We start from the raw sequence: 18,477 nt of genomic DNA, 5'->3' as shown, positions 1-18,477 counted from the left end.
CATCCCTTCACTTTCAGATTGTGTGTCCTTACATCTGAGGTGAGTCTCCTGTAGACAGCATATAGGTGGGTCTTGTTTTCTTTCTTTCTATTTTTTTTTTAAAGATTTTTTATTTATTTATGTGACAGAGACAGACAGCCAGCGAGAGAGGGAACACAAGCAGAGGGAGTGGGAGAGGAAGAAGCAGGCTCCCAGCGGAGGAGCCTGATGTGGGACTTGATCCCGGAACGACGGGATCACGCCCTGAGCCCAAGGCAGATGCTTAACGACTGCGCCACCCAGGAGTCCCGGGGTCTTGTTTTCTTATTCATTCAGCCACTCTTCTGATCGGAGCATTTAGTCTATTTACAGCAAAGGAATTGCGGATAAATACGTACTTACTGCCATTTTGTTAATTGTTTTCTGGCTATTTTGTAGTTCTGTTCTGTTCCTTTCACCAAAGTCTCTAATATCTGGGTTTTTTTTTTTTTTTAAGATTTATTTATTTGAGAGAGAGAGTACACAAGAGCAGGGGCAGGGACAGAGAGAGAGGGAGTGAAGCAGACTCCCTATTGAGCATGGAGCCCTACACGGGGCTGGATTTCAGGACCCTCAGATCATAACCTGAGCCGAAATCAAGAGTCAGATGCTTAACTGAATGAGCCACCCAGGTACCCCTCTGATATCTGTTTTTATAGAAAAAGAATTTTAGTAGAGTTTTATATATTTTATAGTTTCCAAATTAGTTAATTACATTTAACTGATTGTCCAGGCATCCATTTGCCTATTGGTCTACTACCTTATTCAAAAAAGGAAAAGAGGGGTGCCTGGGTGGCTCAGTCAGTTAAGCATCTGCCTTCAGCTCAGGTCATGATGTCAGGGTCCTGGGATCGAGTCCCACATCGGGCTCCCTGCTCAGCAGGGAGCCTGCTTCTTCCTCTCCCCTCCCCTCCTCCCTGCTTGTGTTCTCTCTCTATCTCAAATAAATTAATAAAATCTTAAGAAAAAACAAAAAAGAAAAAAATCTTGCAGCATATATATGTATAAAGAACCAAGACAAAAACTTCTTGAAAAAATGATCTGCTCTGAAAACAGTGACTGATATACAAGGTATAAGCATGGAAGACAAGTATAGAAGAGAGAGCAAGTGGCAGGACCAGGATTAGAGCACAAAATTTAGTATGAAAAGCAACTTAATCTGGGATGGGAGAGGATCACGCTACACACCCTGTCATTTATTTTACTGCTATAATCTATACTGCAGTTTTGCTATGGAGGCCAAAGTAACCAATTTTGAATGTAACTGCACATATCTTCCCACTATGGTCTCATCCTCCCACTGTGCTTCCTTTACATTCTGCCTTCCAGCCACTCTGGCCTTCTTTCAGTTGCTCAGACTTGCCATGATCCTTGCTGTCACAGAGCCTTTGTACATCTCTTCCCTAGCCTCTTTTCTTGAGACTGTCCTTACTTATCTTTCGGATCTCAGCTTAAGCACTAGTTCCTCTGAGAAGATTTCTCCTGTGACCCCAAAATAAATCAGCTTTCTTGGTAGTATATTTGTTCAGAACTGGGTGGCTTCCTTCAGAGCAATTGCCTCACTCTGTTGTGATGCATTCAGTTGTGAAGTGACTAGGCTATCTCTATCCCCTACTGGTCTCTAAGCTCCATTAGGTGAGTCCAGGTTTGCTCATCATGCTATTCTTAGCAAGTAACACAACATACCTAACGCATATCTCAACAAATATTTACTGAAAAAACACAAGAAAGTGCCAAACTCAGAAATGGTTTAGAAAGAATTCTGTGAACAGTGTTCTATTTGGTAGATACTTCTGGGGATAGGATGGAAGATGCATTTCTGATTTCTGCTTAGCACCTGAATTTACCTGGGCCTTCCGCATGGCTTGCGGCTCAATCATGACATTGATAAGAGAAGGTTTAGTTGTGTCTGCCAAGCTCTGCTTCAGTGATTTTTGGAGTTCTTCTGGTGTTTGTACAAAATACCCTTTGCCTCCAAACGCCATCATAACCTGCTCATAATGTGAGTTTGGTAGAAGACAGATTGGAGGAGCCCTAAAAAATTCATAAGTCAAGAGAAAAAAAAAAGTCATTTTCTGAAATAATTTGCGGAAAAATTTAGGCTGAACTCAAAGGCATACTTTTATGTCCAACACTTAAACAAAGATGCCAATACACTAAACTTTCATATATATATTTTTTAAAGATTATCTAATTTGGGGGGGAAGGGTCTGAGGCAGAGGGAGAGAGAGAATCCTCAAGCAGACTCCCTGCTGAGCACAGAGCCTGTTGTGGGGCTCAATCCCAGGACCCCGAGATCATGACCTGAGCAAAAATCAAAGAGTTGGGGGGCGCCTGGGTAGCGCAGTCGTTAAAGCGTCTGCCTTCGGCTCAGGGCGTGATCCCGGCGTGCCGGGATCGAGTCCCACATCGGGCTCCTCTGCTGTGAGCCTGCTTCTTCCTCTCCCACTCCCCCTGCTGTGTTCCCTCTCTCGCTGGCTGTCTCTCTGTCACATAAATAAATAAAATCTTCAAAAAAAAAAAAAAAATCAAAGAGTTGGATGCCCAACTGAGCCACCCAGGTTCCCCTAAACTTTCCATATATTTTTTATCATCTATACAGCAATGTCCAATAGGACTTTTTGTGATGATAGAAATGTTTTATATTTATATCTGTGCTATCCCATATAGTAGCCACTAGCGACCTTTTGCTGTGAGCACTTGTAATGTAACTAGTTAAAATAAGGAAATGTCTTTTTAATTTAATTTAAATAGCCACACATGGCCACTGGCTACTATACTGAACAGTGCAAGCTATGCCATCAACTACTATGAACCCAAAAGAAAAAGAAGAAAAAAGGAATGGTTACTGCAAAATACAGCAAATAACACCAAAATGAGAACTGAAGTCAGTGAGGCATAAGCAAACATACTCACACCCTGCTCCACCCCCAGGCTGAGCAAATTCACATCTCATACCCCATGGCCAGCTAAATACTGTCTCACTTTGACTCTGCCATCAGATAATCAAGAGTTTGTTAAGCAATAAAAAAAAGGAAGACCTCTGGATCATAAGTAATATGCTAAGATTCATTTCCTCCATGGTGTAGTAAAGGACCAGGAGCATTTTGCAACAAGCCCTTTCATTAACAAAGCTCAGACATCAAACTTAATTGTCCAGGTGTTCAGGGGCTCCCTGATCATAAATTATTTACTGAAGCACCCTATCATGCACTGGGTATTATCTGTAAGTGATGAATCACTAAATTCTACTCCTGAAATCAGTATTACACTATATGTTAACTAACTAGAATTTAAATAAAATTGAAAAAAAAAAAAGAAAATGGAAAAAAAATGAAGCAGCCCATTTTGAACAGTTGTACAAAAAGGAGCCATGCAGACAGGCTTCCAGCTCTTTAGAGGGGCTGACAATATAAGTAAACAATACTCACGACAGAAGCGCATTCCAAAACAGCAGACTCTTTAAGGAGAAATTAAAATAGATGAGAGAAATTAAATACACATTGTTCTGGGTTACTTACACTGCAATAGCATCTCCAAATTTTAACATTTCCTTCCAAGAATCTGCATCAAAACCTTGGTAAATTCCATTATTATTCACCACCAAAAGTACAATGGGCAAGTTGTACCTAAAATTGAAAGCAAAATATCAAGGAAATCATTCTTCATCCTAAAGCAGTTTCTTTTCTTCAGGCTGAAATTTTAATTTATAAATGGATAGTTTTCCATAAACTTGTTTTGTAATATTAGGGTAACACTAAAAATTTAGGATTTGTTATCCTAATAAGGAACATCAAGTCATTAACAGAAACATGGAGTCACAGAAAGGATGTAAGATTAAAGGTCGGCGCGCTTGGTTCTGCCACTATGCACCTGTGGACCTCACAGAGCTTTTCTGAACTTGGTTTTCATAGATCCAGGCGTTAATGAGAATGACACCTTCCACATTTAATATTCTCTGAAGCATCACTTCTAGGTGGTGCCTAGTAGTACTATTTGAAACGTATCTTTCTATTTACTGAGCTCCTCATAGATAATCAGCATTTGCTAGATGCTGTGGGAAGTATACAAGTGACTAGCATACATTCTCTTCTCTCAAACCACTTCACCCAAAACTAGAAAAACATTATATGGTGTAATAAATAGAGAAAAAGAGAATATTTAATAATGTGCTAAATGGTATTGTAAAGACCAAAAAAAGATGATTAAACTTTACTAATGACTGACAAAAGAACACGGGCTTTATTTTCTACAGACCTAATTTCTGAGACCAGGTGTAAAAACAAAACTAAACTGCATACTGTTATGTAACAGGATTGTAGTAACTACTTACTCTCCGTGCTCAAAGGGAATCGTGACTCTCTAGAAGGCCAGCTTTCCCATAAATCATCTTTTTGGTGTGTATCTCTTGGCTGTCACTACAGACACTCGAACAAACACATACTTTCCCTCTGATCTTTAAAGTGTTATATGCCAAAGCTTTGAAAGCCCCCAAAACATGATTTACACACAAGCTCTAATAAGAGCCCTGGCTAAGAGTACAGAATGATTTTACCACAGTTTAAATAACTAGGGAGAAAAAAAAAAGCCCCATACTTACATAGTAGTATCTACAGCTCATGAGTTTCTCCATGAATCCTCACAACTAGAAACATAATCTGAACAGCTCACACTGAGTGAGCAGTCATCTTGAGCTTTATCCAGATGACCTCATTTGTTCCTCACAACTGTCCCCTAAGGTAGGAACTATTACTATTCCTCTCCCTATTTCGGAGCAGACGAAAGCTTAGTAAAGGAACTTAACCTGTTCCTTAGTTCCTTAGTAAAGGAACTTAGTAAAGGAACTTAGTAAAGGAACTTAACCTGTTCCTTAGTTCCTTAGTAAAGGAACTCACCCATATCACCTGGCTCTGATGTGGTCAAGGGAGTATTTAAATCCAGGCATGTGACCCAGAGGCTGTGCACGTAACCACAAAGCTCTGCTGTCCTCCTGCAGAAAACAAGCTTTTCTCAGACCAGAACTTTTTGCAGTGATCTCAAAACCACCCATCACAGTTTTGCAGGTTTGGGCATGTAGTAAAGGGTCATGAATACACTATCCTGGATGAGAAAGACGCCAGGGTTATTTCATACCAGTATTCTCAGGACGCAGCACAGAGTTATGTACAAGGGCCCTCCGCACATGATGAACACCTGGTAAGCATTTGCTAGGTGAGTCAATCTTTGTGTGTAATTTTTTATATTTTGGAGAAAGAAATGCTGTTTTACCTGCAGATGGTTTCCACCTCCATGCCAGAAAACCCAAATGCACTGTCTCCTTCCACACAGATGACACGTTGCCCTGAGTTTCTATCTTTAGCCAACATAGCAGCTGCAATGGCAAATCCCAAACCAACTCCCATTGTTCCAAAAGTACCAGCATCAAGCCTGTTGGGGAACAAAGCTAAAATGAAACCCTCTGGGGCGTGCTGATGGGGGGGCATTGGCACAAGTCGAGTCATATTCACATGTAAAATAAGAACAATAAAAACATTCTTTGTCTTTAATATAAAGTTTTTAGATTATGAGGAACCAATTAGTCAAGGATAAGCAGAATGGGTGGAAAAAGTCTCTCATGATTGCTTGGAAGATTATGAATATATCCTTGGAACACTAAGTATATAAATTACCACATGATCATGAAGACATATCAAGCATAAATATTCTACCAAATCTTACCTAAGCATACTTCTCTAAAAGATGTCCTTATACAATGAACATGTGTAACTCAAATGTTTTATGAACCTGCACTACTACAGCTTCCAACTTAACACGTTATAATTTCTTTCCTGGAAGCCTCACCTGTGACGAGGAAGGTAGTTCTGAATCACAGTGCGTCCAATATCCATAGTATTTGCTCCTTCACTTACCACAAAACAGTCTCTAGGTAGTTGTTCTTGAACATGATAGAATACTGTGTAATAATTCATAGGCAGGGATTTTTGGGAAGCTAATTCCTAAAGTATTTGAGGGAAATATAATCAAATTAGATTGAGATACAGTGAAAAATGAGCTAGGTCAATAAGCTACTATCAAACTTATTTGGAAACAGGCAACAAGAATGAGCTACAAGGTTCCCAAATGGCCACTCTGAGAAGCTAATGGATCTGTGAACAGGCCTGTGGGACATGCCAAGAAAAACGGGATGCGCAGATCCAGTCTGGGACACAATCAAATAAACCTGGACACCCACTGTGCACATTAGCATACTAGAGTTGGACAAGTCCTACAGTAAAGATAGCTGGAAACACTGGGTTAAACAAAACTAAACAGTCTTATTTGAGCACTTTTAGGAAAACACTGAGTTACAAAAAGTAAAAATTTTATTCTAGAATATTTTAGTATGAAATATACCCTTAAACTTAAAATAAAAATGAAGTCAGGATTTTAGAAAATCTGAAAATCTGGTTCTTCTCCACATGCACAAAGTAAAGGGGATATGCTTCACCCACTATTCCGAAGAGTCTCTGAATAGAGCAAGGTAAGTGCCTTTGTCTAGCTACATGTTTTCTAGAGCGGAGAGAAAGCCACATGGGGCTTCAGCAGCAACAATCCCATGTGTTCCCAGCACTGCCTCTTCACCTGTGCTATTCTGGCCTGTTGGGAGATTTTACATAAGCTGGATGAGCCAGCCTCCTATACTCCTGCTCCAGGAAGAGAGGCAAGTTCCTTCCATCTGAAACTAATATGATTCCTAGGGAAAAGAAGGGATTAATCATCACATCGTTTAGGAAAACAGAATTGAGACTGGCTCTTGATAGAAACAGCCACTGATTAAAATTCCAAGGAAACACAGAACTGTGTATAATTAATTCTGCTAGTTTTGAAAATGTGAATTTATTCCAAGACATCTGACATATTAGGGAACAATATGAGCATAACTCAAATTTCATATTTGCTTATGCAGGATTCTATCAGTGAGAAACACTACATGAACACAGAAAACTGCACGCAGCTGAACCAAGACACGTAGGAATACACAAAACATAAAAAAAAAAAAATCAAGAACAACCTTTCTCACAAAGAAAAAATTCTACCCATATACAAAGACTAAACAGAAATCACCACATCCTGCAGACGTGGTTCACTTCACACTAGTAGTGGATGATGTGGTGGTTTCACACATTACTACAACTTCCAAAGCCTTTAGATATCAGGCAAAGCCATGAGTGCAGATGAGGAAGTTGCAAAATAATTTCCAGTAGTGATACAAAAGTTCATTTGAAAGGGCCATAAATGTCTCCACCAAAAAAAAAAAAAAAAAAAAAAAGAAAGAAATGTGAGGTGATGGATGTGGTAAAGAACTAGATGGCGGGGGAGAGGGGGTCCTTCCACAATGTATATGCATATCAAATCACCATGACATACCTTTAAATACCTTACAATTTCATATGTCAACTATACCTCAATAAAGCTGAAAAATGTTTTAACAAAGAAACAGAAGGCTGTACAATTAGATCAAATTTTCAATTTTGATGAAACACCTATCTATTACACATGCTTGTTTGAAGGACTTTTATCTTTTTTTTTTTTTTTTAAAGATTTTATTTATTTGACAGAGAGAGAGACAGCCAGCGAGAGAGGGAACACAAGCAGGGGGAGTGGGAGAGGAAGAAGCAGGCTCCCAGAAGAGCCCGATGTGGGGCTCGATCCCAGAACGCCGGGATCACGCCCTGAGCAAAGGCAGATGCCCAACGACTGAGCCACCCAGGCGCCCCTGAAGGACTTTTATCTTAAAGGTAGGAAAACATGCTCCAAGATTTAAGATTCCAAAAGGTGTCTTAATTGTGATTTGGTGCCAAGGTTAAACTGAGGACAGTGAGCTCTACCCATTCATATGGGTTCTTACAACTTTCTGTCCAATGTCAGACTGGTCTCCTTCTACCACTTCACACTAATTCAACAAGTTGTAACCATTCCAATGCCTACTTCCACAAGAGACTTCAGGTCTTCTTCAAGGAAAAGTACCATATTTATTGAAATATATATTTCTTTTTTTTGGGGGGGGTTTGAAATATATATTTCTTAACCATTTAACATGTATAAAACTTTGCCATCTTTTTTTATTTATTGAAGATTTATTCATTTATTTGAGAGAGAGTGCATGGGCAAGCATGTGTGCGTGCAAGTTGGGGGGGGCAGAGGGACGGGGAGAAAGAGAATCCCAAGCTGACTCCCCACTGAACACAGAGCCTGAGGGGGGCTTGATCCCAAGGCCTGAGATTATGACCTTAGCTGATACCAAGAGTCGGACACTTAACCAACTGAGCCACCCAGAAGTCTCTCTGCCGTCATTTTTATTAGGTTCCTATCTTAATGTTTCATAAAGTTTTTGAGACCCGTGCCTCTAAACCCTTCTTCCCATGAGCCCTGTGGTTTTTACTGCATGATTTTGTATAGGATGGTGATTTTAGGAATGCATAGGTCATATTATGACAGAGCTAACTGAGCCATGCACCCGAGGGTTCTTGAGTTTCCGTGAGTGTCCTATTACCTTGGATGCAGCTTCATTGCTCTTCATTTTTTCTCTCAGAGTTTCCCACCAGCTGCTCTCTGGAGGATACTGCCATGGTGTTTTATCAAATTGTTCTAAAAGCTAAAAAATCACAGACATTTTACTTTTTGAAAATAAACTTAAGTCATAGTAATACAACAATCTCTTATTAAAGAAGATAATACTGCTATACTATCCTGCCATTCACATCACTTATACTGTTTTTCCTCTAGGCGGGTAACAACTGATAAATAGGCAACATGGAAAGCTTTTGTTTGGGTCAGTGTGGACTTCCACCTAAAGTTGGGATTTCCATAGAACGCAGGGGAAATGCTACCTTCTCCACACCTCACAGGCAGGGGCTTTTATGCCCTCCTCAGCCTTTGGTACTAGAAGGAAAATCATAGAATCCTTGTGGGAAGGACAACAACCCCAAATATCCAGGGATTCCTGAGATGCAGACCAAATGCTCCAGGATGTTTTAATATGTGATTGGGGGATGCTTCATAATATTATATAATCATGATAACAATACCAATTTGTATCTAAAATCAAGTAATAAATGTGACTATATTTTATCTCCTATTACAGTGAAATATATAAATTATGTACAAATAAAAAGAATCTGGACGAGTCACTAAGTACCATTTGAAGAGTAAAAATCTCTTTATTGCCTAAAGAAATACTTAGATTTTTCCAGTACATGAAGACATTTCTTGGCTGTAAGTTCAGTTCTTCTGGAAGCTGTATTATAATTTTTCAGACAGCTGGATCCTACTTAGTAAATCACTGTTTGCCTACTGAATGCCTTTAAGTCTTCAATCGTCTTCCAAAAATGCTTATCTTACTCACATAAAAATGATCTATATACAAGCAGTTGGGTTTAGTGAGTTCCAAAGTTATATTTAAGAACAGCTTTCCATCATAGATTTTGTTTAAAATAGATATTAATAAACCTGTCACCAAATGAATCAAGGTTGAAACATTTTTAGGAACTATTCCCTAAAGACCAATCCACATAAACTAAAACCTAGGCAAAAGCTCTTACCTGTTTAGTGACGGCATTTATGTCTCCTAGCAAAATCACAGCAGGCTTTACATTATTCCCCAATTCTTCTGCACAGATATCAACCTAAAAAAGAGATAAAGCTTAAGAATGAGCCACGCTTATTCTTAAAAATCTTTAAGAAGTAAATTAAGGCTGAATAAATGAACCAAAGTTTTGATATTCAGGAAATTTTTTTTAAAGTAGGCTCCACACCCAGAATGGAGCACATTGCAGGGCTTGGATTCATTACCCTGAGATCAAGACCTGAGCCAATATCAAGAGCTGGATACCCAACCAACTGAGTCACCCAGGCATCCCTTCTTAATAAAGGTAAAAATCCATAGAACTATGACTATCACAGCTAGGACAGAAACCTCATCTTCCTTCATTTTAATATCTACTCTGTAGATTTGGATATTGTTCTATTATACACAGGAATGCATTTGACTTGATCAATTACAGTTTTGAATCTAATCAATAATAAGGTTCTACTTACTGGAATCGCTGCTGAAAGCAGTTCTCAAATGTGAGCTATCAGAATCACCTGGTAGCCTTGTTAAACCACAGACTGCAAGAGTCCACTTCAGAGTTTCTGATCTCAGTAGATCTGAAGTGGGGACCAAAAATGTGCTTTTCTAACAGGTTTCCCAGGTGGTGCTATGCTACTGGTCAAGGGACCACATTTTGAGAACTACTCCTAGGGTAAGGCATGGTTACTTCCCACCTACCCAGAAGCTCCATATCTGAATGGCTGTGGGCAAGTGAAAATAGCTGTGCAAGGAGTTGTAATTTAGCCACCTCCAAAGGGATGCACTTTATTCTGTACTCAAGGGGGATAATCAAGAGGTGGTAGGATCTTCCACGTAAATCCAGGTCTTGCTTATCTGCAATGTTAGTTCTCCATAGCCCCAGGGGGAAAGGGACTCTTAGAAGTTGACTCCTTAGAAAGTAAAAGGCAAATAGGGAGAAGATAGCAATTGTAGCTGGGTCATCAAACACCATACACAATCTCTGTACGGCAAACAGGTTCATATTGCACTATACGGGCAGTACCTTCTTTTTTCCCCCCCCCAAGATTTTATTTATTTATTTGAGAGAGAGAGATAGCAAGAGATAGAGCATGAGCGGGGGAGAGAGGGAGAAGCAGGCTCCCCACTGAGCGGGGAGCCCAACGCAGGGCTCGATCCCAGGACCCCGGGATCATGACTTGAGCCAAAGGCAGACACTTAACTGACTGAGTCCCCAGGTGCCCCTAGGCAGTACCTTCTACACCAATAAGGAAACTGGCTTAGAAAGAGAATCATAATGATACAAGAACCAATAATGGGAGGTCAGAGTATATTCCACTCTGTTTAGTGACAGGTAAAAGCAGCATTTAGAGATTTCCAGCCAAAGGTGTTTGAAAGATTTGGCATCTAAAAGGACAACTCAATCCCTAACAATGTTGAACCTTTTGTTCTAATCTACCATTCTACTTAAACCCCTTTTGTCTACCTTTAAAAATACTTGAACTATGAAGAAGAGGCAAATTATGCTTTTCAAACTATTTAAAACTTGAAAGGTTTTCTGGTTAGAAGTAAAGCAGCATATTGTGTTTCATAGGCTTGAAAAGGCAGCTTACTTTGGTACCTCTAATTATGTTAGACAATTTATAAAAATCTACAAAAGCCAAGAAGAAAGCAGAGCTGATAACAGCTGGGGAGAACAACAAATCACAGATAGCTCTGATTTTAAATCTCTCTGCTCTGAGTACCTGGATAAACTTCACATCTGGCTGATATCTTGGAGGCAGTCCAAAGTGCAAAATCCAATTTAATCTGGCACCAAATAATACAATTACATCAGCAAATTGCAAAGCCCTATTAAAAAGAAAATCTGTTAAAATACAAAAAGTATATCTATATTTCTTATTTTAATTATTCTAAAATTAATTTCTAAAGTATTTAGAAAAGTTTAAAAATCTGGAGCTTATTTTATTTTTGTCTTCAGAATCAGTTTCTAGGGTAAATTCAATCTTTCAAACCAAAATAATTATGAACGCATTCTATTTAAATAGTAATCTAAAAGATGAAATAAGAAGAAAAATATAAGACTATACCTATTTCATTGCTTATTACTTTTTATCATCAGAAAAATTAACAAAAGTCTACTGCAGGTAATCTCAATAAAACAGAAAAAGTATAATGAAAAAGAACTTCATCCAACAATACTATCAATTTAAAAGCTATTATTAATAGCCTGGCATGTTTTCATCTAGTCTTCTTTCTATGCAAGTATATTTTTACATAGTTGAGCTTATATGCTATAATACTGTCTCATGCACTTTTGCTTATTATAAACATTTCCCTTTGTCATTAGGTTCTTCTTAAATTTTTTTTTATTATATTCTTTTTAAGTTTTACTTTACTTTCCTTAAGTAATCTCTACACCGAACGTGGGGCTCGAACACAAACCCTGAGATCAAGAGCCGCATGCTCTTTCAACTGAGCCAGCCAGGTGCCCCTTAAATACAATTCTGAAAGGCTATATATTTTGCAGAACACATATATCAAATTTATTTTAACTTTTGTCAATTACTGGATAATTTATAAGTACTGGGTTGCACATCTTTTTTTTTTAATTAAAGATTTTATTTACTCATCTGAGAGAGAGAAAGAAAGAGGGAGAGCCCAAGTGCACACAAGCGGGGTGGGGGTGAGGGGAGGGCAGAGGCAGAGGGAGAAACAGTCTCCACTAAGCAGGGAGGCTCCTGCAGGTCCTGATCCCAAGATCCCAGGATCATGACCTGAGCTGAAGGCAGATACTTAACCTACTAAACCACCCAGGTGCCCTTGGGTTGCACATCCTTATGCTTGAATCTTAATACATATTTCATAGTGATTGCTAGAAGCAGATATTTTTAAGACAATTGATTCATATTCCCAAACTGCAGTCAAAAATCTTTACCAAAATTATTGCTAATAGTTTTATTTTATATTTCTTAATATCCTTGTCAATACTTTTAATTTTTAAAAATAATTTTTACTTTGATATCCACACTATTAACATAGCCATCTTTGCTTTTTTTTTAACCTCATACACCTTTGCTTATTTTATGCTGTATCATTTGTTTCAGATGTTGTTCTTATAATATACGTATAACTATCATTATTATTGACCCAATCAATAATGTCTCTGCCTTTCTACAGAAGAGTTTATTATCATAATTGCTGTGGGGTTCTTTTTTTTACTTCTCATTTTTCTGCTTCTTGGCTGTTTCCCTTCTACCCTATATTTTTCCATAGGGTATCTGTTCTTTTGCTTTTGTCTTCTTCAGTGATATCATACACAAAATAGCATTTTCATATACTGTATTGGTCCTGTGGGACCCAGTTTAACAAACAGATAAAAACTACAATTGGAAGGACAGATTTATTTGATACTTGAAATTACTGATTCAATTATTTAAGCCACTTGCAATCTTTTTTACACTATTAGTATTACCTTCTTAAACTTTGGTTGGAATAAAGATAAACTTCAGCTCAAACCAAGTTAAAATACACACACGCACACACACACAAACCTTAACAGTGTAAGAATGTGGTTACTGTACAATGTATACCAACGTGAAAAAAAGTAAAGATATATAATCTATATCTTTATTTATTGAGGTATAAGCTATTTAAGATAGCATTAAATGAGCAAAAATTACATTGTAAAAACCCTCAAAATTAATTTTAGTGTGTGCACAAGAATATGAAAAACACCAAATGCATAGCCATGGTGAACTGTGGAGAGGAAGGTAATGAGATCAAGCAAGGTATTCAGAGGACTACATATAGGAATCTGTAATTTTCGTTTCCTAAAAAAGAAAAAAACTAGAGACTGAAGCAATGACATATTACTTACTTAATATTACATATTACTTAGTATATTACATTATATTTGCTAAAGTTGAGTGGTGGTTACGTAAGTGTTCACTAAATGATCTCTCTTGTTCGTATACTTAGAATATTTCATAATAAAGAAATATCAAGAAATTAAAAGAAAAATGTATAGTTTATCAAAACGTATGTTTTAAAAATCTAAAAAGAGGAGACCTCTTGTACCAGCCAAGGCTGGGTAAGCCTGTAACAGCCTAGCTCTCTGATTATAATGGAAAACAGTGAACAAAATATAAAAAGCCCCTGCCTGAGGGTTCTGAAAAGTAACCAATTGTAGGTAGGCTGGGAGAAGAGTCAAAGAAGTGACCCACACAGGGGGTGAGTTTCCTAAGTTTATTTCCCCCTCTTTTATTTTCTGGCTTTGACTCAGGGCAGCACTGGTTGTAGAACTGGAAGGCAACAAAAACTTGGGGAGAAACCTTCTTTTTGGCCAGATGATCAGAAAAAGGGGCCCCCGCAAGCTGGGGAGGAGCATGGAGGAAGAAGTTCAGGATTTTTTCTTTTTCTGTTTTGCTCCCTGAGCCATGATCTGAGACCAGCCCTGCTGCATAGCTGCATTGTAGTAGCTCCCAAGTAGCTAAAATCCTGAGAGACTTCATTTTTCAGGCAAGAGGAACCAGAAAAGGGGTCCCTGTGGTCTGTGAAGAGTATGGGGACAATCCCCCTTACTTTTTCTCTTTCTTTCTATTACTTTGCCCCAAAGGCAGTTCCATTTGTGCAGTACTATAAGGCAGCAGCAAGAGACTCCTGGAAAGGGTGGGGTGGGGAGGTCGTCCTAGAGAGAAGAGAAAAGAACTCTCTATTTCTGGGAATGAATGCGTACATGTCTGGGGCTCACGCTTGCGCTGTGCATGTGTGGACAGACCCAAAGGAAATAGCAAGGGCTTTGAAACTAAACTGACCCTGGACCTAATACCTCTAGCAAGACAGACCTTGCAGTGTGAACTTAACCCGTCTAACTGCTTGCTAAAACAAAGTCAACATTCTACAGAGTACGTAAATATGACCTAGAATCTTGAAACATAATACTTAAAATCTAGGATACATTCCAAAAATACTCAATATACAAAAGAACCAGAAAAACGTGACCAATTCTCAAAAGAAATGAATAGACTCCCATTCTGTGATGACCCAGATGTTGAAATTAGTAAACCAAGACTTTAAAGCAGCTATTATAATATGCTCCACAAAGTAAACAAAAATACTCTTCAAATAAATGGGAAGATAGAAGTTCTCGACAGAGAAATATAAAATATGAGACAAAAGCATTGAAAAGAACTAAACAGAGAACATAGCATAATGTATAGAGATGTCAAATCACTATGTTGTACACCTGAGATTAATGCACCATTGTATGTCAACTATACTTCAATTAAAAAATAAATAAAAGGTCTACTTAAACAAAAATAAAAAGAACATTTCATATAAGAAATATCAAATAGGGGTGCTTGGGTGGCTCAGTTATTTAGGCATCTAATGCTTGATTTTGGCTCAGGTCATGATCTCCGGGTCATGAGATCAAGCCCTCTGTCAGGTTCTGTGCTGGGCGTGGAGTCTAAGATTTTCTCTCTCCCTCTCCCTCTGCCCCTCCCCGCCGCTCACTCTCTCTAAAATAAATAAATAAATCTTAAAAAAGAAAGAAAAGAAATTCTAATAAACTACTTTAAAGATGAAAAAAAAGAATTGAACAGATATTCAGGGACCTATGGGACAAAATCAAAATGACTACTATTTGCATTATTCTAGGAAAGGAGAAAGAGACTGGTGCAGAAAAAAATTTTTGAAGAAATAATGGCCAAGAACTATAAATTTGGTGAAAGACATTAATTTACAGATTGAAGAAGATCAGAGAACAGGATAAACGAAAAGAAAACCATGCCCAGACACATAATTGAACTGCTGAAAACCAAAGATAAAGAAAAATCCTGAAAGCAGCCACAGAACATATTACATATAGGGGAACAATGATTCAAATGACTACAGATTTCCCATCTAAAACCATGAGGGTCAGACGGTAGTAGATAACATCTTTGAAGCACTGGAAAGTCTAAAAAGAAACAAGTGTGCTTAAAATTACATTTCAGAACTTCTTCTAGATTCACTAAAGTCACAAAATAAATTAGCCTAAGATCTGCTAAGCCATTGTACTTAAACTCCAGAATGCCACACACCTGGATCTGGCAGCGCCCACACAGTTTGGATGGTTATCAGGGATAACACCCTTTCCCATGGGGGTGGGCAGAAATGGCAATTTACATTGCTCCACCAATTTCCTGAGAGCATCCTCTGCATGGGCATAAGCAGCACCTACAAGCAATGAAAATGTATTAGACAAGTCAGTTATGCTCCAGGCGCTGCGATTCTTAAAACGACTCATACGAATTTGCTTTTAGAACTTCTCAAATAATCTCTTATATATAAAGGGCTTACACTCAAACTGTGACCATGGTTTTTATCTTTGGTATTTTAAAATGTTCAAGAAAGCGACAGTTCTAATTTTCTCCCCAATAATATTCTCAATTATTCTGAAGGATGTCTACTTACAAAAGTTGCATCTCTTCTCTCTTGCTGCTCTCAATTATCTGTTCTATGGTTCCTACTGAATTACTACTCACAATTCCCTAAATATAGTATCTTTACTGACAGGCCCAGGTGGGCAAGGAAAGACTTTGCTCTGACAGAGAGAGGCTCTCTCTAATCTCACATGTTGCTTCCTACCATCAGCTAACCTGGACTGCACAATTTCCTACCCTATGCATGGAAATTTTAACAAGAGATGTAAATTTAGTACATTCAGATTCAACATAATGCTCCCCCATATAAAAAATACCTCAAAATCTTTTCTCATACATGTCAGATGAAAAATAGTTTTTTTCATCCAGGAGGTTTCCTTGTATTCTCTTTCTTGCCTCAGTATCTTTGTCCACCCAGTTCTCCCTTCCTGGACTTGTCCACTAAGTGACCTATCATCCACCTTTTCAAGGTGTAGCAGGGTCATCTCTTCCAGAGAGTCTTTCCATATCACCTACACGAGCAAATTGTTGCTGCTTCCATTGAGAATCCACCTCACCCTCTCTATACACACCACTGATGGGTAGACTGCACTGATCTGTTACTAATCTATCTCCAGGTAGAGACCATTATTCTTCTGTATATCCTACAAATGTTTTCTGTAATTCCTACCTTAATGTAAGTACTCATCAAATGTTGGTCAGAAGAAGAACGAAAACTAGCATCTACTGAGTTCCTTCTACCTATCTTATTATTTAAGCATAACAATCCTGTTGAAGTTAATATCTCTGTTTTACAAGTGAGATAATTGAGACTCAAAGCAGTTGTTTGACAAGACCACAGAGCTAATACATCACATAGCTGCATTCGACTCAGCTCTGACTTCGATTTTTTTCTGTTGTCCACCATTTTCATTAAAATTATTTTTAGTTTCTATGTAGTTAGCTCCTCAGTAATTGATAATTGACTAGCATGGTCATACGTGACTCACGGCCCCCAGTTCTAGGACATATAATGGATACTAAAATAACTTGCTGACAGGAGTATAAACTGGTACACCTGGGAGAAAGCAATTTGACAATATGTACCAAAACCCCTAAAATATGAATTGCCTTTTAACTTAATTTTCTTTCCGGGAATCTATCGTAAGTCCTAAATATGGAAAAAGCTTTAAGCACAAACATGTTTGTCACAGCCATACCAAATAAACAAAAAAATGGCAAAGATTTAAGTATCTGTCAGTGAAGTGTTAGTATATACATGAATAGACCTTAAAATTATATTCAGGGAAAAACTTAAGCCTATGAAGAAATGTTGTTACAATATTAAATGAAATAATTAGAATATAAATAAAACCATCTGTATGGTGTGATCACAATATATGAAATATACACGCAGAAATGAATAGAAAAGTATTACATGTTACAAATATTTTTGGTTTTTTTTTTGTTTTTTTGTTTTTTTTGAGAGAGAGTGTGTGAGGGAGGGGGAAGGGGTGGAGGGAGAGAAAGAGAGAGAGAATCTTAAGCAGGCTCTGCTCCATGCTCAGCGCGGAGCCCAATGTAGGGCTTGGTCTCACAACCCTGAGATCGTGACCCGAGCCGAAATGAAGAGTTAGATGCTTAACCAACTGAGCCACACAAGTGCCCCAAAAATAGTTGTCGTTGGATGAAGGGATTTCTTCTTCCTAATCTTCTGCACTTTCCAACATTTTTTATAATTATCAAATATTATTTTTATAATGGAAAAAATACATTTTACACATAAGACTGAAGAAACAGAATGGGTGATATTCCTTTAAAAGGGCAAGATCTCTGGGCATTCTAGAATAATTCTATGATTTCAAAATTAATAAATAATCCTAAACAAAAAGAACTCATACTCCAATTTCATATATGAGACATATGTTAATAAATAACGAAGATAATTTCTAAACAGAGTTAGCATTCTTTCAACAGCCTAGCAAGATTTAGAGTTCCATTCAATGCTACCTTTCCCGATGATAAGAAGGGGCTGTTTGGCATTTCTAATAACAGATGCTGCCGTGTATACAGCAGAGGTTTCTGCCATACTAACAGGAGGTGGCATGCAGCACTCCGCATACCTGGAAATAAAGAGTTCTGTTAATATTAAAAGAGGCCAAGTTTTAAACTTTTTATTATGAAAATACCAAATACATAAAATGGTAGAAAAAAAATAATACAATAAACTCTATATACCCACCATGTAGATTCAACAATATTTTACCACATTTGCTTCACACATACACACACAAATATGCATATAAATTTGTTTTCTGAGCCATTTTAAGGTGAATTATAGGCAATTAAAAGCTTTTCCAAGCAGCTCTCTCCTATATAACCATAATGCCCCTACCATATCTGGTAAATTAAGTTACTCCCTAATACGATCTAAAAGCCAATCAAATCAGTAATTCGTTGACA

The 18,477-nt window shown here is 38.0% G+C and overlaps 1 protein-coding gene across 2 annotated transcripts in view; it reads right to left on the bottom strand.

The window, feature by feature from the left end:
- HACL1 (2-hydroxyacyl-CoA lyase 1) overlaps positions 1 to 18,477 on the bottom strand; it is a 35,436-nt gene that overhangs the window by 3,355 nt on the left and 13,604 nt on the right. Inside the window, exons 8-16 of one of the 2 annotated variants that reach the window (XM_045791710.2) lie at positions 18,025 to 18,137; positions 15,694 to 15,829; positions 11,353 to 11,458; positions 9,600 to 9,683; positions 8,552 to 8,653; positions 5,860 to 6,014; positions 5,287 to 5,445; positions 3,540 to 3,647; positions 1,866 to 2,052 (exon numbers count right to left, since the gene is read on the bottom strand). In XM_045791710.2, coding sequence (XP_045647666.2) covers positions 1,866 to 2,052; positions 3,540 to 3,647; positions 5,287 to 5,445; positions 5,860 to 6,014; positions 8,552 to 8,653; positions 9,600 to 9,683; positions 11,353 to 11,458; positions 15,694 to 15,829; positions 18,025 to 18,137 — 1,150 coding nt within the window. The remainder of the gene's footprint in view (positions 1 to 1,865; positions 2,053 to 3,539; positions 3,648 to 5,286; positions 5,446 to 5,859; positions 6,015 to 8,551; positions 8,654 to 9,599; positions 9,684 to 11,352; positions 11,459 to 15,693; positions 15,830 to 18,024; positions 18,138 to 18,477) is intronic. The other variant, XM_045791711.2, reaches the window with a different exon arrangement.

The sequence above is a fragment of the Ursus americanus genome, chromosome 20 (genome assembly GCF_024610735.1).
Source record: "Ursus americanus isolate L20-20 chromosome 20, mUrsAme1.1.p, whole genome shotgun sequence".
Taxonomy (NCBI): Eukaryota; Metazoa; Chordata; class Mammalia; order Carnivora; family Ursidae; genus Ursus; species Ursus americanus.
The sequence above is the reverse complement of the archived record's forward strand: the minus strand, read 5'-3'. Positions and strand labels throughout refer to the sequence as shown.